We start from the raw sequence: 21,858 nt of genomic DNA, 5'->3' as shown, positions 1-21,858 counted from the left end.
GATACTGTGAGCCATTATAATTGTGAGCAGTTGTAATAGTTCTTCCAGAATTACTTGTTAACCGTTCAGCTATTCGGTCTGTGCTGTGACTCGCTCTGTTTTTAAGTTAGGAGCGGACCCTCGAGAAAATGAGTGAGGCGCTTGGCTGGGACCCCTGTGGCTGTGGTCAGTGCGCCCCCAGCCCCTGCCCCTCCCAGCGGCCCCCACCCCCGCCGGGCCTCCTGCCGCTGAGGACCCCAGCGCCTTGCGATTTCACACGCCAGAAACGGGCTGCTCTGTGTTGCCTCCTCTCTCCGTGCTCAGAATGTCGCACGTCACCTCGCAGCCGCGCCGAGCCCTGCGCCTGCTGCACCTCGGCCGAGGGGCGGCGCTGAGGGGTGCGCCCGTGTCCGGTGCCGCGTCCGGTGCCGCGGAGCTGAGACAGGCCGGAGCAGGGCTGAGGCCCGGGAGGCGGGTCCTTGCCTCCGCCAGCTGCCTGCGCACCCGTGCAAAGGGTGTGACGGTGCGCCGTGTGGCTGGGTGTGAGGGTGCTGTGTGGGCCGTAGGCGGTGTAGACGTCGTGACCGTGGGGCTTCGATGAACCCATGCACGCAGTGCCCGGGTGCTTGGCGAGGTTTGCCCTGGGAGCCCGCACCGGGTGTCTTTTGCTGTAAACAGCGTCCTGAGAGTCAGGTCGTGCACGTGGTGCACGGATGAGGCGTGACGTCCGTCTCTGTGAGACCAGAAGTGACAGTTGACGCTCAGCCCTTGTCCTCCGTCTGCCCGTCCCCCGGTGCTGTTCACAGTGACTGGCTTCCTCGCCTCGGAGACAGCATGTCCAGAGCTGCCCTCTGGGCGGGGGCCTTTGGTCCACCCCCCAGCCCACGAAGCCGCAACGGGCAGTGGGGTGAAAGGGAAACGGGGAGGGGCAGGAAGAGATGGAGGACGGTGAGTGCAGGCAGGTTCATCACAGGTAGGCAGGGAGACACGGAGGCTGGAAACCACGTGTGTGGTTTCTGAGCTTCTGCCCTTTCAATATTCTGATTACTAAATAACATGTACTATTCGGAGGCGAAGAGAGCAGAAAGTAAGGGGTAAAAATTGCAGTAAGTAAATTGGCCGGTGTTTCTGAAGTTTTCCTTAGCAGGTCTGCACAGACTCACTAGATAGTGTTTTGTTTTTAAAGAAGATTAACACATGCTGGCAGGATCACTGCAGACAAATGGTAAGCCTGCCGACACGCTCCCTGAGGGGGTCTCAGTGCACACGCCCTCGTGGGGCTTTTCCTCCAGCCTCTGGCTCAGCGGGGCGGAAGGCAGATCTGAGTAGCTGGGAGTATGTGCCCCCTTTGCGTCCAGCTGTGTTGCTTGTTTTTCTTTTTAACCAAAGCGTGGCTTCATCCATCCTCCCTCAGCCCCCAAGGGAGGCGGGGCCCGGTGGGGGGGCTGGGGAGGGGAGTTCTGCTCAGGCCAGGTGCTGCCATCCAGCTCCGACAGAGCTGGACAGTGGGTGGAGAAGAGTGGGGACGGTCTGCTCTTCTGGGCTGGGGCTGGCTGCGAGCTTGGCCTTCAGGCCGACCACACAGGTAACTCATGGTGCCTGTGATTCCCCGTGGGTCTCTGAAGTTTTCCGTGATCTCAGTTTATGCCTGAGAATCAAGCCTGAATTCCATGAGTTTACTGTAACTAGACGACCAGGCTTAGACTTAGTAGATCTGTTGATTCTAATTTGATTTTATGTATGTGAGTTTTCAGGGTGACCTGGCTGAAAATTATGTAAGTGAGAGAAAAGATAGTATCAATAGCTTTCCTAACTAGGTTGAATTCTTTTGCTTCCTGACTGAGGTGAGTAGGCGACAACGAATGAGTCTCTCTTGGGCCAGGCACCGGGGGAAGGTAGAAACAGGTGAATGTGCCGGGAAGGTTCTCTCTAGGTGTGTAAGCAAACCTCCACAACACAGTCTGGGGCGCTCGCTGAGAGAGAGCCCTGGGGCCACCGCCCACCACGTGAGCCTGCAAAGTAAAGTCGAGTACACACACGTGGCTGAGACCCTCATGCCGAAGTGATGAGCCGGAATGCTGGAAAAATTCAGCTTAGAGCATCTCCCAGCCTAAGGAGATTCCCCACGTCAGTCAGGAAGTGACTGAATTTCAAAGGCATCTTCGAGGCGAAGTGCTGTACAATCCCTACAGTCAGATTTTCTGGATAAAAGAGATGAAAAGCAAACGCCAAGGGGAACGTGTAAATTCAGGGGAAAATCAATCATGAGGGTCTTGAAGATGAAAACATCTTTTCATTGAGAATCATGTTAGATGTGAGACAGCTAGGGTTGAATGTTTTGTTGGTAAGGTACGTAAATAAGTCAAGTCCTCCTCTTGCCCTCCAGATCATGATCAGAAGTATCTTCCTGTTTCTGGATCGTACTTACGTGCTTCAGAATTCCATGCTTCCTTCCATCTGGTGAGTGTCCCCCGGTCCTGGTCTGTGGCGGAGGCTGCGGCTGACCTGTGTCTCCGACGGTTGACTTGATGACACGTGCCAGGGTCGCTGGCACACAGGCCTGCCCCTCGGTGGCTCTCGGCCCGGAAGCGTCTGTCACCGTGAGGGGCAGCCGCCAGTCGAGCACGTTCTCCTGCGGGCCTGGAAGTGCCTGTGAAGCCCGTTTCTGTCACCTCTTCCACCTCTGCTCCGGGAAAGGCTGGGGAGCCGGTCACCCTCTGGTGGCGCCTCCCGGTGCTCTGCTGAGCGGCGGGCACAGGGCGTTGGCGTCCATCTGCTCGGGGCAGTGTCGAGTCGGGAACCCCGTGCCCACGTTGCCCTGGGTCCCTGGTCCCCGACTTCCAGCGTCGTCCCGAGCAGCTCAGCCTTGGTGACGGGGCCTGTCTGTGGTCTCGCCCTCGGTCCTCCTGGCCTGTGCCCACGTGGACGTTCCCTCCCGATTCAGCATGCTGTGCCCTCGCGCCACCTCTAAGTGCCGTTCTGTAAAGTCGCTTCCTTTTCTAGCTTCCTGGCCGTCCGTTCACTCTGACCCAAGGCAGTGCGATTTCTCCTTCTACCACCGGGAAACCGCTTGTCTTTGTTTCCTGTAACCCACGCATGGGGCGGCTGGGGCCCTCTCTCCTCTCCGGAATTCCACGTCCCCTCTGCTCCTCTCTCCTCTCAGCCCCGACTCCTGCACGTCTCCTACTAGACTCCCACGATCGTCTGCAGGACAGATCCTCGTTACTCAGAGAAGCAACCAGTTTGGAAAAGCTGCTGACGACAGGAAGTCACAGAGCTCCTCCTCTGTGCGGGGCTCTGTCCTAAGGGCTTCACCGCCTCCTGATGGACTGCATCCTTAGCGCGGCTCCGTGAGGGATGACCGTCCTCCAGATGGAGAAACTGGGGCAGCGCGGCTGCCGCCGCAGGACCTTCTTCTGAAGCGACACTCTCAGCTCAGGCTCCAGCAAAGCCGCCAGGATGTGCCCGCGGCTTCCTCCTCCCTCGGCGCGCCTGGGCGCAGCAGGCTTCCCTCCCCAGCTCCTCCCGTCTCAGCTAGTGGGCCGCTCCACGGACTCTGCAGAGCTCAGGCCGGGGCTCCACTGCACACCCAAGTTGCTCACGCAGCCTCACAGCGATCCCTGCCGTCCTGCACGAGCACACTAGCTTCCCTGCCTGCTGCCGTGGACGGGGGCTGGTCGGGTTCATGCTCTGGGCAGTGCCTCCAGGTTAGACAGCAGGGTTACGTTATGAACTACGTTTAGACTACGGAGCCTGGCGAGCTGGGTACAGCAAGCTCCTTGTAATCTCGCTGCCTCAGTTTCTCCATCTGGAGGACGGTCATCCCTCACGGAGCCGCGCTAAGGATGAAGTCCATCAGGAGGCGGTGAAGCCCTTAGGACAGAGCCCCGCACAGAGGAGGAGCTCTGTGACTTCCTGTCGTCAGCAGCTTTTCCAAACTGGTTGCTTCTCTGAGTAACGAGGATCTGTCCTGCAGACGATCGTGGGAGTCTAGTAGGAGACGTGCAGGAGTCGGGGCTGAGAGGAGAGAGGAGCAGAGGGGACGTGGAATTCCGGAGAGGAGAGAGGGCCCCAGCCGCCCCATGCGTGGGTTACAGGAAACAAAGACAAGCGGTTTCCCGGTGGTAGAAGGAGAAATCGCACTGCCTTGGGTCAGAGTGAACGGATGGCCAGGAAGCTAGAAAAGGAAGCGACTTCACAGAACAGGGCTTAGAGGTGGCGCGAGGGCACAGCATGCTGAATCGGGAGGGAGCGGGCTGAGGGAGTGCGATGGACTCTGGTTTGCACCCTCAGTTCTGTCGTCCTGTGGCCAGGGCCACACAGGAGGAGCAGCTGGAGGATGGGGGCAGGGCAGGCGGAGGGTCCCAGGGCTCCCGGGCAGGACGGCGGGAACCCGCTGACCCGTGCAGGAAAGAGGCGGCATTGATGAGGAAAGAAATACAAGGCACACCAGACTGTCAAGAATGAACATTTTTCAAAAAAAAGGAGTTCTTGACACCTGGACCAGAGAGTTAGCAAGTCAGTAGCTTGGGGGTGATATTCGTAGTGTAGCTGGAGCTTCACCCAGAACTTCTAAGAAGTGAAACTGAAACAGTCTTGTCTTCTCTGCTTGTACAGGGATATGGGATTAGAACTATTCAGAAACCATATTGTTAGTGATAAAATGGTTCAGACGAAAACCATCGACGGCATCCTGCTGCTGGTCGCGCGGGAGCGCAGCGGGGAGGCCGTGGACCGGAGCCTGCTGCGGAGCCTGCTGGGCATGCTGTCCGACCTCCAGGTGGGCACCGCGCGCCCTCACAGCTCACGGGGGAAGCGCTGGGCCCCGCCCAACTGCTTGCACCCGGGTGACGAGGCATCAAGGATGTCGGTGTCGGAACTTGGCGCCGTTAGAGTATTGGTAGGAGGTATGGGAGGGGAGTGACTCGGCTGGCACTCACCCGGAGCCGGGGAAGAGGCAGCTTTTGCCGCACAGACGCAGTGCCCTGGGAGGCGGCTGGGGCCTGGGAGCACCCTGGGCAGAGCAGGGGGGCTGGGCGGGCCCGGGCGGCCTGTCGCGGGCACAGGTCACGGCAGCCGTGCGCCCTCGACATGGGGCTGCACCAGCACTTCAAGCTGAGAGCTAGGTTTCTTCGCTGTAATTGGTCGTTAACCCTGCTCATTTTTTAGGTGTATAAAGATTCATTTGAACTGAAATTTTTGGAAGAAACTAATTGTTTATATGCTGCAGAAGGCCAAAGGTTAATGCAAGAAAGAGAGGTGAGACAACGAAATGTTTCTGATTTGCCTTATTTCATCTTCATAGATGTGCATCTAAGTGTGATTTCTAAATGTTTGTCTCTTCATGCTGGCAAACATCTCACTGAAAATCTTCCGAAAGCTACAATCTAGTTTAAATTCCTAGTGATGAGCTTCTTTGTGACTTTATTAAGGGCTTAATTTTTTTCTCCTAATTTAGAAACCCTTCTATTGCCCCCCGCCCCCAATAAAAAAGCTAGTGAAACAGCTTCTAAAATACATAAAGGAACTCAAGCTGAAACAAGAGTTTAAAAGATAATTCTTAAATATGAAAGAGAAACCTGACGTGTTAAAAATTTTCATCTCTGTGAGGCATTGAAAAGGTTACCCAAAAAGCCACGGGAAAAAAACGTGTTTAGTAGTAATAAGAACCCAAAAACTTGATAGCCGGTTTCTCGGGTATCAGAGCCCAGCCCAGCAGGAAGCCCCTCGGGACCGTCACAGGATGGGGGGTCAGAGCCTCAGCGACCCCTGTCATGGGGCCTTTGCTGTGCAGGCAGGTGACCCTTCACCCCTGGAAACTCAGAGTGTGTTTTGAGATCTCCTGCAGCCACTCTCTTTGGGGCCTCAGAGGAACAGTCTGTTGATTGGCATTTGCCAACCCCGCCAAGCGTGGGTCGGGGGGTGCCGTGACCTTCCCCGGGCCTCGGTGACTGGAGGACCCTCCCCGGGAGCAGGGCGGGACCGTGCTGTGCTGCCTGCCCCCATTCCAGACGTTACCTTCCGTCTCCAGGATTGGGTTGAAGGAAACCTCCTGCCATGTATCCCCCCTCCCCCTCCTCACCACGCCCACTCCTGGTAGTCTGTTAACATTTTGGCCTGAATGTACATTCTGCTTTTTTTTCTTAAATAAGGAAAACAGTATTTCAGCTTCTTGGGTAACAAGAAGGTTTTTGTTGCTGATGTGTTTAAATGTTGTGTTTGGAAGGTTCCAGAGTACCTGAACCATGTGAGTAAGCGCCTGGGGGAGGAGGGTGACCGCGTGATCACGTATCTAGACCACAGCACACAGTGAGTACCACTCCCGCGCTCAGCTCCGTGACCCGCAGCCTCTCGTAGCCTCTCTCGCTGCTCTCTGAACCCGAACGTGTTCTGCTCCAGGGACAGTTTGCTTGTTGTCTGTGATCACTCAGCACTTGTAAGTCACGCTGACTCGTGGCCTGTGGTGAGTCATGATTCAGGCTGAGATACTGGGTATTTTCTATAGACAATTTATAATTTATGTTGTAAACGTATAATAAATTTATAGAAGTTTATGTTAACGAGGTATCGTTGAATATAGGCAATTTCGGTTGTAAAGTTTTGTTGGACATGTGATATAGCTGTAATTTTTCCTTATAGTACTCAGTCACATTATTTTTTCTTTTAATATTTACTTATTATATTTGTTTTTGGTTGCGTCGGGTCTTAGTTGTGGTATGCCGGATCTTTTGTCGCAGCGTGCGGGCTTCTCGCTAGTTGTGGTGCGCGGGCTCCAGAGTGCGTGGGCTCTGTAGTTGCGGTGCACGGCCTCAGTAGTTGCAGCCCATGGGCTTAGTTGCCCTGCGGCACGTGGGATCTTAGTTCCCCGACCAGGGATCGAACCCGCGTCCCCTGCGTTGGAAGGCGGATTCTTAACCACTGGACCGCCAGGGAAGTAAGTCCCTTCTCTTTTCCTCCAAATTTTTTTTTTCTCTAAACCTGAGGTCAGTGAGTAGCTAGGGAAAAGTACAAGGGCAGGTTTTGTGAATGTCTGCGTCAGGCACATGATATTTGTTCAAGTGAGGAAGATTAGAGCAGAAACCTGAGAGACATAAAAGAGAGACGTTTTTAAGAGGGAAAGTGCTACAATGTGCAGGACGTGGTGACTCGCGGGGGTGGGGGGAGGGGCCAGGCAGGATGAAAGAAAGGGACAGGATGTGACAGCTTGAGAACATGGAAAATAGAGGGTCGTGAGGCGGAGGTGAGGCTGCTCTCAGACACCTGGAGCTGGAGATGCCGAGCGGACCTCAGGTGCGGGGCGGTGCCGTCGGGCCGAAGCGGGGTCCCCGGGGGTGGGGGGGGCGGGGAGGTGGAGGAGACTGTGTCCAGCGCCTGGTGGCGCTGGGCCCCTCGGCCCCTCCTCCCCGCCCTCCGGCGTGTAGGTGCTGTGTTATAAGTGCCCCCTCCCCAGCCTCGCTTAGGAGTGTCTGAGGGTTAAGCAGAGCAGAGGGTGGCCCCCCTCTGGGTTAGGGTTTCGAGGAGCGCTGCCCTAGGTGGCTCCTGTGGTGTCGGGCGGTTCAAAGGTCACCGAGTGAGAAACGGTTTTCAGAGAAACAGGAGGGAGATGGCAGATAAGGGGGCCGCGGCAGCCTAAGGGCTGCGCTCCGGGTGCCCCTTCCCGCCTCGCCCGTGCGCACCACCGCCTTCGGGACGGGCACCGTGGGCATCGGTGCAGGCCACACCTCTGGGCCCTCCGTGCCCGGAGCCCGAGTGCCTGCTGCACCTCTCTCGGGGGTCGCCCTGAGGTTCACCTGAAATGGTGCGGTGAAAAGTTCCTCAAAATGAAGGCCAAGGTCAATACGCCTGGGAGTGAAGCGGGGGCTCTGATCTCCTAAAAGAAGAACTGAGCGAGCAGGGGGTGATGAATCAGGAGTAGCAGCTGTGTGTCCTGCGTGACATTCCCGCGGCCTCTATGAGAAGTCAGATTTTGAAGAGTGATCCTGGGGGAAAACGGGCAGGAAGAAGTGAGGGCAGAAGGGCAGCTGTGGGTACAGGAGGCCGTCTGTGGGACCCGGGCGGGGCAGGGTTGCGGGCAGCCCGCCCGGGTCAGCCTTCGTCCCCAGGTGCGGTGGGCGAGGGCGCCTCCCGTCCGCTGCTGTCCCCCTCTCCCGGGGCCCCGGTGATCTGAGTCTGTGTCAGCGTCGGCGATGGCTGGGCGTGTGCTGACTTGGGCTCATCTGCGTGGATGGGGGTCCCCGTCCTCCACAGCCGACAGGCTCTCCCCTGCACTTCCTTCCTGACACGCCTCTGTTTACTTCCCAGGAAACCACTGATTGCCTGTGTGGAGAAGCAGCTGTTAGGAGAACATTTAACAGCGATTCTGCAGAAAGGTAGGTTTTCCCAGCTCTGTGTCTCTGCACTGATTGCTCGTCCCTGATTTGGTAAGAGAGTTAGCGGAGCATTGTAAGCACGCAAGGACACTTGTTGTAAGAAGGCAGACACTAAAATCATCGGAAAAATGATGGACACTAGCCCCTGAGGGGAAAATTGATTACACACAATAGTGAAAGGCGCGCGTAAGAACCACGGTTTAAGCTAAAATCACGTGAAATCCTCTCCGGGCTGAGAGGTTGGTTGCGAGAGGCCCTCTGGCCGGCAGACGGCCTGGGCTGTGCTCACAGGCCCCATCCTGTACGGTGACGTCCCGCCTGGGCACTGACCCGCAGGCGTGGACGCGTGCGGTCCGACAGGCTGGGGGCGCCCGCGGGCTGCATCCCTGCCCTGCGTGCGGCTCCGCGGCAGACGAGCTGCTGGAGCCATGGTCCCAGGACAGAGGTGGAGCAGGCCAGCGCGGCATATACGGCCAACGGTGCGGTTTTAGCGCCGTGCTGTTAGAGGTGATGTGACGTTTTCACTCCCACCCTCACTGTAATGAGCACAGTCTAACCTTCTTCCACACTTCAGTGCTTAGTGTTGCTTTTTATATCGTTTACTGTTACGTTTGAAAGTCATTTTGGAGCCACGGGATCTGTTTCAAGCTATTGGAAACCTTAAAGTCTAATTTTGGGAAGGCCCAATAGCTCCCAAATGCGTCTGGTTGGGGTCTGCTTTGCCGGATGGTAATATTATCTCTAATGAGACACTAAACGTGGGGCTTCCAAGTGAAACCAGAATGAAGCCGAAAGGAGAGAATTAGTGTTCGTGAGCATCTGCTGTACTTCATGTAATGCCTTCGGGTCCTAGAACAGCCCCAGTTTACAGGAAAACCGAGCGAGACACTAGTGCCTCAGATCATGGCCCGAAAGCCAAGGGCCAGGGTGCGAATCTGGTGTCTCCTGCTCCCATCACACTGGAGCCCAGACACTGGCTACGTTTCCACGTGGATGGGGCCTCGATTTACTGTCCCCCTGAAACAAGTGTCCTCCGATTTCATACTAGGTGTTTATTAATAAAAAGGAGTCACTTTTTTGGGGGGGCGGGGGGCCACGCCATACAACATGAGGGATCTTAGTTCCCCGACCAGGGATCGAACCCTCGCCCCCTGCAGTGGAAGCACAGAGTCTTAACCACTGGACCACCAGGGAGGTCCAAAAAGGAGTCACTTTTAGAAGAAAAGGGAACTTCAAGTAGACAGTAGAAATTTGGATGAATCATTTCAGTGTGTTTTTTTTTTTTTAATTATTTAATTATTTATTTATTTATGGCTGTGTTGGGTCTTCGTTTCTGTGCGAGGGCTTTCTCTAGTTGCGGCGAGCGGGGGCCACTCTTCATCGCGGTGCGTGGGCCTCTCACTATCGCGGGCTCTCTTGTTGCGGAGCACAGGCTCCAGACGCGCAGGCTCAGTAATTGTGGCTCACGGGCCTAGTTGCTCCGCGGCATGTGGGATCTTCCCAGACCAGGGCTCGAACCCGTGTCCCCTGCATTGGCAGGCAGGTTCTCAACCACTGCGCCACCAGGGAAGCCCTCAGTGTGTATTTTGATAAGCAAAATTGTTTCAAGAAAATGGTAAATTATATATATGTAAGAGCATAGTCTAAATTTTATTAAAGGCATTTGAAAAATTAAAAGCTGTAATATTTGAATTTTTAAGTCATTGTTCAACGTTTCAGTAGATCAGTTGTAGAATAAGTTATCTGCATCAGTAGATCAAATCGTAATTGAGAGAAATACAGACATTTGGAGCCTTGCTCAGGGTCCGTCAGCACAGCCGACGCGTTTGTGTGTCTTTGACGTGTGGACAGTGTGCCTGATTTACAGCAGAAGCTGAGGCTGCAGTCACATGACTGGCTCACAGCTTCTCCGCTCTAACCTCACTGCCTCCCCACAGTTATCAGAAAGCAGGTGGTTAGAAAATCCTTCATGAAGCTCTTCTGATTGTGGTGGTTTTAGAAAATCTTTGTAAAATGTTAAAACCTGAAATAGTAAAGACCTAACAAAATGCTGTTAAGCACCTCCCAAGTATCTGATAAACAATACATGTTTTCCTTCCACAATTTATTATACAGGTGAATAAAATAAATCAACTAAAAGATTAGATTTGATAGCTTATCTTAGGCAAATATACTTTCTGGCTGATGGACTAAATCAGAAGCGACTTGGGGTCATAAAGCTCCCAGGTCAGAGAGTTGGTGTGAGCGTTCTTCGGACCTTTGCTGCATTAGCCAAATAAGGGGGCCTCCGAGCGGGGAAGGGGTAGGAACTACACCTCCCAGCGTGGTGCTCAGGGAACAAGACTCACCTGGTGGGCTGCGTCACGGGGCCTTGCCCGCGTAGGAACCAGCCGACCCCTGGGTTTCCGCGTCTGCAGGGGCCCTGTGTGCCGCGAGCCCCGGCCCAGCCTAGCTTTTGCTAGTGCCACCTTCCCACCCGCCCTGCCGAACTAACATTGCCGTGTGATCTCAGGGCTGGACCACCTGTTGGATGAGAACAGAGTGCCCGACCTCACTCAGATGTACCAGCTGTTCAGCCGTGTGCGGGGCGGCCAGCAGGCGCTGCTGCAGCACTGGAGCGAGTACATCAAGGTGCGTGGCCGTCGGTCGGGCTCTGCGAGGGACAGGCGTGGGGCCGCCGTCACCCATCTCCCTCCAGGTCACTCGTGCTCAGGATTTTCAGGGATGAATGCCGTCCGGGTGTAAACACGTTTTAAAAGCTGCCATTTGGCCGTTTGTTGTCAGCGTAAGTATTGGGTTGGCCAAAAAGTTCCTTCGGTTTCCAAGTAGAAATAAAAGACACATTTTTCATTTTCACCAAGGACTGTATTGAACAGCTTATTCACTGTTTTGTTCCACTACCTTCTGCCATTTTTCAAGCAACTTCATAATTCCGTCGTCCCAAAACTTTGTACCTTTTTGAGCAAAGAACTGTTCAGGTGCCTTTCACTGTCTTCCAGGGAATTGCATTTTTTTTCATTAAGAGAATTTTGTAAAGACAAATAAATGGAAATCTGAAGGTGCAATGTCTGGTGATACGGTGGATGAATCAGAACTTCCCAGCCAAGCTGTAACAGTTTTTGCCTGGTCATCATAGAAACATACGGTCTTGCGTCATCCTGATGGAAGATTACGTGTTTTCTGTTGAGTAATTCCAGACGCTTTTCATCGAGTGCTGCTTTCAGTTGGTCTCATTGGGAGCAGTACTTGTTGGAATTAATCGTTTGGTTTTCTGGAAGGAGCTCATAATAGAGGACTCCCTCCCAATCCCACCATATATACAACATCACCTTTTTTGGATGAAGACTGGCCTTTGGTGTGGTTGGTGGTGGTCCATTTCACTTGCCCCACCATCTCTTTACTGTACAGTATCCACTCATTACTGTACAGTATCCACTTTTCATTGCCCGTCACAATTTGTTTTAAAAACGGAACGTTTAAGTAGAGAATTATATGCGGAAATACCGTCAAGTAGGTTTTTTTCACTTAACTTACGTGAAACCCAAACATCAAAGCGATTCACATAACCAAGCTGGTGCAAATGATTTTCAGCGCTGGATTTGGATAGTTTGAGTATGTTGGCTGTCTACCCCGTGGTATAACGTTGACTGTTCTCAGTTCATGTCTCGACTGGGTCGCTCTCAACTTGAACTGGTCTGCTCGACCGTGGGGCGTCGTCCGGCGAGAAAGCTCCAGCACAGAACTTCGCAAACCACTTTCGACAGGTTCGATCAGTCACAGCACCTTCTCCATATACTGCACAAATCTTTTTTTGTGCTTCAGTTGCGTTTTTACCTTTCTTGAAATAATAAAGCATAATATGCCGAGAATGTTGTTTTTTCTTCCATCTTCAGTATTAAAATGGCTACACAGAGATTCACCAATTTTGATAAGTCTTTTTTTAAATGCATGCTGATATAACAGCTGTCACAATACAATCTAACAAAATTGTTTTGAATGAAGTTAAAGACAACTAAGTGCTACTAGAGCCATCTTGCAGAAAAAACTGAACGAACCTTTTGGCCAACCCAATGCTAGCTGAGTTCTACAATCAAGATTTTCAAAAGTTGTTTTTGTGAATCTACTGTATAAACGTGGTCTCATGCCTTTGCTCAGTGGGAACTCTCACACGTTGTGGTATGTCAGGTGGGTGTGTATGCTACTTTGTTTCCTAGAAATCCAGGACTTATTACGTAAGCATGTACTTGCGGGTTTCTGCGTGTGTATGCATGCATGTGCACGTGTGTATGGTTATCAAAAGGCAACAGGAGAGATCCTTGTGGTGCTGGCTGCTTGGCCTCTTGGCCGCGGGCGTAGATGACACACACAGGTGATGCCTGCCCAGGTGACGCACACACAGGGAGCTGCAGGCGAACACGGCAACCCGTCGGGGTGGGCCGGGCGGGCTGTGTCACGGCCAGTGTCCTGGCTGGGGCGCTGCTCAGTAGCTTCCCCCAGGGCACCGTCGGGGAGACGAGGCTTAGTGTGTGCGGACATCGTCGCTGTCTGTGCCGCACGCGAATCTGTGACTGTCACGGGGAAACTTCAGCTGAGGAAAAAGATAAAGGAAATAATCAGGCCTGAAGTTGCATGTTGGTCTGCGTGTGGCCAGCTTGGACACACGCACACGCGCATGCACGCACACATGCCCCCAGGATTTTGTGCGGTTGCATTGAGCTGAAAGGCATAAGCGACTCACGCTGGGTCAGCACTGGAGCTTTATGTTAAGAAAGGCCAGTGGAGATTTAGGGTTTTGCCGACCAGTAGTCCTGAGAGAACAGGAGCAGGTGCTGAACACGGGAGTTCACCTTTGCAGTGTCCATTCGTGGCAGGGAAAGTCAGTGTGTGAACACGGTTCCGAGGGTCCACTAATGATAAGCAGTTACGCTGTGACAGCACAGTGTTTCCTCACAAAATAAAGCTGACCCTCACGTGTCGTGGTCTTACGTATGTTATTTTAACATCCTGTCAGTATGAAAGGGTACAGAGTGAAGAGTGAGTCCCTCCCGCCCCTGCTGGTCATGCCCTGTCCCTCTCCAGAAGGTCTTTATGCCACGGGGGTCATTTGTACCTTTTCACCAGCGATCAGCCTCCACGGGCATCTTTGACGTGTAACTGTGTGTGTGTCCTGCATTGAACCACGGTTGTGTTCAGCGTCTCTTCAGCTGGTAGTTTTTCATCAAATAGCGAACTGTTGTTGTCATGCACAGACTTCTAGTAATGTTTAAATAGCATCTTTAAATTAAAAATACAGGCTAAAAACCAGGCTCTAAACCACCCACGGTTAGAAGTGAAAGGGAAAGAAAACTATAGTCAGGAAGTCCAAATAGGTGTATCAGGTTAAGGGGGTTACTTTCTATTTGAGGAATTTATAAGTAAAAGTTCTTAAGAAAGCAACAGACATTTCCCCAGTAATTGATAAATTCTTCCAGAAGCAGAATTGTAACCCTAAAGCATTAGTGGCGTATCCACTTAATTTTTAGAAGGACTAAATTTGTGAAACTTTTGATATTATTTAGTGTTTTATACCAGGAGTGATTAATTTATATAAAACTGTCATGATTGTTGGATAGCAGGAGAAAAATTGTGTTGTATCAGAAAGCTGTTGATGACTTGGGGTTTGTTTTCGCAGACTTTTGGGACAACGATCGTTATCAATCCTGAAAAAGATAAAGACATGGTGCAGGACCTGCTGGATTTCAAGGACCGAGTGGACCACGTGGTAGAAGTGTGCTTCCAGCGGAACGAGAAGTTCATCAACCTGATGAAGGAGTCCTTCGAATCGTTCATCAACAAGAGGCCAAACAAACCTGCAGAGCTGATTGGTAGAAACACATACTCCTATACCTTTTCTTAACACGGGAAAATAAAGCAAATCTCAAGTAGATTTTTTCCCCAGAAGTTCAACTTCCTTACGGGGAGGGCAGGGAACATGCCTTAACAGGACACACCTTTTCAAAAAACCACATACACAGGTGTGTGCTTATAGATATATTAAATACATATGTAAGTGCGTGGTACTTTCATAAGGGTGAATGTAGTCGTGATTTCGTAAGGAAATGGAGCTTGACATCATAAGAGAGGAAGGGACATAAAGATTTATCCTAGTTTGCACTACTCACAGCTCCAGAGTTGTTTTTGTAAGGATGAGCCTTGATTCTCTATGTTGACTACAAACCAGTGATTTCTACTCAGAAGTTGGGTTGAGGTTTGTTACATATGAACGTTATGAGGTCATGAGGAGAACTGTCAGTCTCTAGATAATACTTAACGGGAGATGCTGTTTAGTCACTATCTTTGTATCCTCCAGTCAGTATTCAAGTACGGTAGAATTGAATGACATCTCAGGAGATAGCATATTTTAAGATGAAACAGTTTTTAAATTATCACTTTATATGATTATTTCATGATAACATCAAAATATTTTAGGATTCACAATTTCATTAGCGAGTAAATTTTTTTTTTTTTTAAATTGACAGGAGGCAAAGGGCAGGGAAGGTGTGACGCAGACTTGGGCTGTTGAGGGTTGTTGAAAATGTGGTGGGAACGTGGGGTTCACTGGGCAAGTGACTGCTTCTGTGCATTGTCAGAATATTTCATAATAAAGAATGATAAGAGGAAAAAAGCAACAAGAGGAGACGTTTAAAGGCAATTTAATTTGGCCTTTGAACCACTTTATGGATTGCGGTTTCTCTAAAGATCGGTTCGGACTCTTGGGAGCTTGGGTTCTGCCTTCCTTAAGCCAGGTCATGGTTGGTTCGTGTATCTTAGAAACAAGAAGAAGCCCAAGCAGAACTGCTCTGTCCCTGCATTGTCAGCCCTGAGAAAAGTTCTTTCTCTTGAGAAAGTCTCACCCGGATGTAGCACACCACATCTTGAAGACAGGGTACTGCAATTTCTGGAGCACTCATGTGTCATGAGCCCCAGCATGGGATCAAAGTGTTTGTTCTTGGTGCCCTGAAAGTACAGATCTTAGAAAATCAGGTGTTTGCCTTTTTGTCTCATAATAATATCATTTTGGAAAGGTTCCAGAGTGTTACTGTTCAGTTTTTGCGTGGAGAAATTAAAGATCTTCCTTCATCTATTTAGAATATGTATTACATAATGAATGCTTATTTTTCAAATAATTTAACCTCTTACAGCAAAGCACGTTGATTCAAAATTGAGAGCAGGTAATAAGGAAGCAACGGACGAGGAGCTGGAGAGGATCCTGGACAAGATCATGATCCTATTCCGGTTCATTCACGGTGAGCGGGGCTCGCGGCATCTCCTCACTGCCGGGCACAGAGGACGCGGTGTCCGCAGAGCGTCTGTAGTCGGGCCCCGTCTTCTGTTGAGAAAAACGGGAATGTGTCCGTTTCCCTGTTACCACAGGGACTAGGGTGACGGCTGCCACGGACTGAGTGAGGTGTTTGTGGGGATTCAGTGGGTAGAGCTGGCTTGTATCAGGGTGGACGCCCCGCTGGCCGTTTCAGCTGGCGAGGTGAACGTTTGCATGGTAGCTATCTAATGACTTACGTTGTTCTCACTTGCTCGTAAATAGGTAAAGATGTCTTTGAAGCATTTTATAAGAAAGATTTGGCAAAAAGGCTCCTCGTTGGAAAAAGTGCCTCCGTTGATGCTGAAAAGTCTATGCTGTCGAAGCTGAAGCATGGTGAGCGCGTGGGGCGGGGGTGGGGCTCGGTGCCCGATGGGTGCCCTCCCAGGATGCTCACCTGCAGCCCGTTTGTGTCCAGAGTGCGGGGCCGCTTTCACCAGCAAGCTGGAAGGCATGTTCAAGGACATGGAGCTCTCGAAGGACATCATGGTTCATTTCAAGCAGGCGAGTGGTGTTCTTGTCGAGTAAAACAGCTTTTTAAAAAGTATCCTATTTTAAACTGTGAGAAGTGATTATGTAAATTATGTACATAAGTATGTGAATTATGTACAATCCTCGTCCTTAAAAATTACACCGTTAACGTTTCACATATTCAAAAAACTTAAATTCAAAATGAAAAAGAAAAATAATCCCTGGGAATTCCCTGGCAGTCCAGTGGTTAAGACTCCACTCTTTCACTGCCAAGGACCCAGGTTCAGTCCCTGGTTGGGGAACTAAGATCCCGCAAGCTGTGCAGTACAGCCAAAAAAAGAAAAAGGGAAAATAATCCCTAAAATTGCACACTAAAAATTTGACTTAAATGAGTTTAATGATCCTTATTTGATACAAGACTAAAGAAGAGAAAACATTTCTAGTGACTTTAGAACAGGGTGTGTGGTTTCGGTGAAATATGTTCCAGGGACTAAAATAAATGAAAACACAAGGTAAACTGTACTTTGAAAATGACACCATTTACTTTTTAATGAATTAATTCCTTTTGGTGATATTCTAAAGTAATCATTCTGTCCCGATTTTCTTTGTTTTTAGTATATGCAGAATCAAAGTGACCCGGGCTCTATAGACCTGACAGTGAACATACTTACGATGGGATACTGGCCGACGTATATCCCCATGGAAGTACATCTAACTCCAGAGGTAAGCGTTTTAAAGCCCGAATGCCCTTTGTTATTCATATACTGGTGCTCCAGAGCCCCACGGACCTCACCCTTGTAGCACCCATGCCAGCACAGATGTGCTCTCTTTCAGGGAGTGTTTAAATCACGCACTCGGTCAAAACCCCAATCGTCCCTGTCTAAACAGTGTTTGCGGTGGATGCTTTTTGTCTCCATGTCCACCGGCCGCCCATCAAGAAGGTGCTGGCACAGGCGCTTTTTTAAAAAGTTCCTGCGTGCGGAGCCATGGGCCTCCTTGTCTGGCTGCTCCTCCCGCCCGTTGTAGACAGCGCCAGGGTCCCGTGAGGGGCAGGGGACGGTGCGTGCGTCGGCCGTCACTCTGGTTCTCTGGGGACGTGCGGGTACTGGAGAGAACCCTGGGCTCGGGCACGGAATGTGCAGAGAAGGAAGCAGCACCCAGACCGCTGGTCGGGGCGCTGGCTGGCTGGTGCCAGGCCCCCAGGAAGAGAGCTGGGCATGGAGCCCTGGGCCCTGCGAGCTGGGGCAGAGCGCTGCCTCTTGGAGCCCTTCTTCCCGTTTCCAAGACAGTATCTTTCTTTAGCTGTTCTTCTGTTTCTGACCCCACTAGTCAGTTGCCTTTGTGGTTTTCTTCTCTTTTTTCCCTTCCCATCGGTCCTGAATGCGGATGTTCTCTGGAAGCCCCCTCAGCTTCCTTCCCCTTGCGCACATACCCCACTCAGCCTCCAGCCTATGTGTCCGCTTGCCCCACGGGACCTCCACGGCCGTGGGCTCGGCCCTCCCTCCCTGAACCTCTCCACCCGATGGGAAGAGTCTGAGGCACCCCACGTGCACCCGGTTCTCTCGTGCTCCCGGGCCCAGGTGTGACCCTCCCAGTGGAACCTCTTCTGCAGAAAACCGCCATGCCCCCCCACCATCTGGGAGACACTCGTCTCCCCAGTCACCTTCGCCAGAAGACACCCCTTACCTCCTCCCCCCGGGCGTGCCCTGCTCATGGTGCTGCAGGTGTGTTCAGTTGTTGTATCAAAATAGTTCAGGCTGAGAGAGCCTCATGCACCAGAGGGCAGACAGCAGAAGCAAGAAGAACTACAGTTTTGCAGCCTGTGGAAGGAAGACCACATTCACAGAAAGGTAGACAGAATGAAAAGGCAGAGGACTTTGTACCAGATGAAGGAACAAGATAAAACCCCAGAAAAACAACTAAATGAAGTGGAGGTAGGCAACCTTCCAGAAAAGGAATTCAGAATAATGATAGTGAAGGATCCAGGACCTTGGAAAAAGAGTGGAGGCAAAGATCGAGAAGATGAAAGAAATGTTTAACAAAGACCTAGAAGAATTAAAGAACAAACAAACAGAGATGAACAATACAATAACTGAAATGAAAACTACACTAGAAGGAATCAATAGCAGAATGACTGAGGCAGAAGAACGGATAAGTGACCTGGAAGACAGAATGGTGGAATTCACTGCCACGGAACAAAATAAAAAAGAACGAAAAGAAATGAAGACAGCCTAAGAGACCTCTGGGGCAACATTCGCATTATAGAGGTCCCAGAATGAGAAGAAAGAGAGAAAGGACCGGAGAAGATATTTGAAGAGATTATAGTCGAAAATTTCCCTGACATGGGAAAGGAAATAGCCATCCAAGTCCAGGAAGCACAGAGAGTCCCAGTCAGGATAAACCCAAGGAGAAACACGCTGAGACACATAGTAATCAAATTGACAAAAATTAAAGACAGAGAAAAATTACTGAAAGCAACAAGGGAAAAACAACAAATGACATACAAGGGAACTCCCATAAGGTCAACAGCTGATTTCTCAGCGGAAACTCTACAAGCCAGAAGGGAGTGGCATGATATACTTAAAATGATGAAAGGGAAGAACCTACAACCAAGATGACTCTACCTGGCAAGGATCTCATTCAGATTTGATGGAGAAATCAAAAGTTTCACAGAGAAGCAAAAGCTAAGAGAATTCAGCACCACCAAACCAGCTCTACAACAAATGCTAAAGGAACTTCTCTAAGTGGGAAACACAAGGGAAGAAAAAGACCTACAAAGACAAACCCATAACAATTAAGAAAATGGTCATAGGAACATACAGATCAATAATTACCTTGAACGTGAATGGATTAAATGCTCCAACCAAAAAACACAGGCTTGCTGAATGCATACGAAAACAAGACCCATATATATGCTGTCTATAAGAGACCTACTTCAGACCTAGGGACGCATACAGATTGAAAGTGAGGGGATGGAGAAAGATATTCTATGCAAATGGAAATCAAAAGAAAGCTGGAGTAGCAATACTCATATCAGATGAAATAGACTTTAAAGAATGTTATAAGAGACAAGGAAGGACACTACATAATGATCAAGTGATCAATCCAAGAAGAAGATATAACAATTACAAATATATATGCACCCAACATAGGAGCACCTCAATATGTAAGGCAACTGCTAACAACTGTAAAAGAGGAAATCGACAGTAACATGATAATAGTGGGGGACTTTAACACCTCACCTACACCAATGGACAGATCATCCAGACAGAAAATTACTAAGGAAACACAAGCTTTAAATGACACAATAGACCAGATAGATTTAGTTGATATTTATAGGACATTCCATCCAAAAACAGCAGATTACACTTGCTTAAGTGTACATGGGTCATTCTCCAGGATAGATCACATCTTGGATCATAAATCAAGATTTGGTAAATTTAAGAAAATCAAAATCATATCAAGCATGTTTTCCGACCACAACGCTCTGAGATTAGAAATCAATTACAGGGGAAAAAACGTAAAAAACACAAACACATGGAGGCTAAACAATACGTTACTAAATAACCAAGAGATCACTGAAGAAATCAAAGAGGAAATCAGAAATTACCTAGAGACAAATGACAACGAAAACACACTGATCCAAAACCTATGGGATGCAACAAAAGCAGTTCTAATAGGGAAGTTTATAGGAATACAAGCCTACCTCAAGAAACAAGAAAAATCTCAAACAATCTAACCTTACACCTAAAGGGACTAGAGAAAGAAGAACCAAAAAACCCCGAAGTTAGCAGAAGAAAAGAAATCAAAGATCAGAGCAGAAAGAAATGGAATAGAAATAAAGAAAACAATAGCAAAGATCAGTAAAACTAAAAGCTGGTTCTCTGAGAAGATAAACCAAATTGATAAACCATTAGCCAGACTCATCAAGAAAAAGAGGGAACGGGACTTCCCTGGTGTTGCAATGGTTAAGAATCCGCCTGCCAGTGCCGGGGTCATGGGTTCGAGTCCTGGTCCGGGAAGATCCCACATGCCATGGAGCAGCTAAGCCCGTGCACCACAACTACTGAGCCTGCGCTCTAGATCCCGCGTGCCACAACTATTGAAGCCCGCGTGCCTAGAGCCCATGCTCCGCAAAGAGAGAAGCCACCGCAATGAGAAGCACGCGCACCGCAACAAAGGGTAGCCCCCGCTCGCCGCAACTAGAAAAAGCCCGTGTGCAGCAACGGAGACCCAATGCAGCCAAAAATAAATAAATAAAATAAAAACAAAAAAGAAAAAGAGGGGGAGGACTCAAATCAGTACAATTAGAAATTAAAAAGAAGTTAAAACAGACACCGCAGAAATATAAAGCATCATGAGAGACTACTGCAGGCAGCTCTGTGCCAATAAAATGGACAACCTGGAAGAAATGGACAAAGTCTTAGAAAGGTATAACCTTCCAAGACTGAACCAGGAAGAAATAGAAAATATAAACAGACCAATCACAAGTAATGAAATTGAAACTGATTAAAAATCTCCCAACAAACAAAAGTCCAGGACCAGATGGCTTCACAGGTGAATTCTGTCAAACATTTAGAGAAGAGCTAACACCTATCCTTCTCAAACTCTTCCAAAATATAGCAGAGGAAGGAACACTCCCAAACTCATTCTATGAGGCCACCATCACCCTGATACCAGAACCAGGCAAAGGTACTACAAAAAGAGAAAATTACAGACCAGTATCACTGATGAATATACATGCAAAAATCCTCAACAAAATACCAGCAAACAGAATCCACCAACACATTAAAAGGATCATACACCATGATCAAGTGGGATGTATCCCAGGGATGCAAGGATTCTTCAATATACGCAAATCAATCAAGTGATACACCATATTAACAAATTGAAGAATAAATACCATATGGTCATCTCAATAGATGCAGAAAAAGCTTTTGACAAAATTCAACACCCATTTATGACAAACACTCTCCAGGAAGTGGGCATAGAGGGAACCTACCTCAACATAATAAAGGCCAAATACGACAAACCCACAGCCAACATCATTCTCAATGGTGAAAAACTGAAAGCATTTCCTCTAAGATCAGGAACAAGACAAGGATGTCCACTGTTGCCACTATTATTCAACATAGTTTTGGAAGTCGTAGCCACGGCAATCAGAGAAGAAAAAGAAAAAGCATACAAGTTGGAAAAGAAGAAGTAAAACTGTCACTGTTTGCAGATGACGTGATACTATACATAGAGAATCCTAAAGATGCCACCAGAAAACTACTAGAGCTAATCAGTGAATTTGGTAAGGTTGCAGGATACAAAATTAATGCACAGAAATCTCTTGCATTCCTATACACTAACAACGAAAGATCAGAAAGAGAAATTAAGGAAACAATCCCATTCACCATTGCAACAAAAAGAATAAAATACCTAGGAATAAACCTACCTAAGGAGATAAAAGACCTGTACTCAGAAAACTGACACTGATGAAAGAAATCAAAGACAACACAAACAGATGGAGAGATATGCCATGTTCTTGGATTGAAAGAATCAATATTGTGAAAATGACTGTACTACCCAAAGCAATCTACAGATTCAGTGCAATCCCTAACAAATTACCAGTGGCATTTTTTTTATAGAACTAGGACAAAAAATCTTAAAATTTGTATGGAGACCCAAAAGACCCCA

General features: G+C 49.4%; 1 protein-coding gene across 1 annotated transcript in view; it reads left to right on the top strand.

Annotated features, from left to right (window-relative positions):
* Positions 1-21,858, top strand: part of CUL4A (cullin 4A) — a 68,662-nt gene that overhangs the window by 34,238 nt on the left and 12,566 nt on the right. Inside the window, exons 5-16 of the mRNA XM_057532915.1 lie at positions 1,136-1,204; positions 2,366-2,439; positions 4,597-4,759; positions 5,149-5,238; positions 6,206-6,288; positions 8,281-8,348; positions 10,861-10,979; positions 14,020-14,212; positions 15,530-15,634; positions 15,931-16,041; positions 16,124-16,209; positions 16,792-16,899. Coding sequence (XP_057388898.1) covers positions 1,136-1,204; positions 2,366-2,439; positions 4,597-4,759; positions 5,149-5,238; positions 6,206-6,288; positions 8,281-8,348; positions 10,861-10,979; positions 14,020-14,212; positions 15,530-15,634; positions 15,931-16,041; positions 16,124-16,209; positions 16,792-16,899 — 1,269 coding nt within the window. The remainder of the gene's footprint in view (positions 1-1,135; positions 1,205-2,365; positions 2,440-4,596; positions 4,760-5,148; positions 5,239-6,205; positions 6,289-8,280; positions 8,349-10,860; positions 10,980-14,019; positions 14,213-15,529; positions 15,635-15,930; positions 16,042-16,123; positions 16,210-16,791; positions 16,900-21,858) is intronic.

This window comes from Balaenoptera acutorostrata, chromosome 18, assembly GCF_949987535.1.
Source record: "Balaenoptera acutorostrata chromosome 18, mBalAcu1.1, whole genome shotgun sequence".
Taxonomy (NCBI): domain Eukaryota; kingdom Metazoa; phylum Chordata; class Mammalia; order Artiodactyla; family Balaenopteridae; genus Balaenoptera; species Balaenoptera acutorostrata.
The sequence above is the reverse complement of the archived record's forward strand: the minus strand, read 5'-3'. Positions and strand labels throughout refer to the sequence as shown.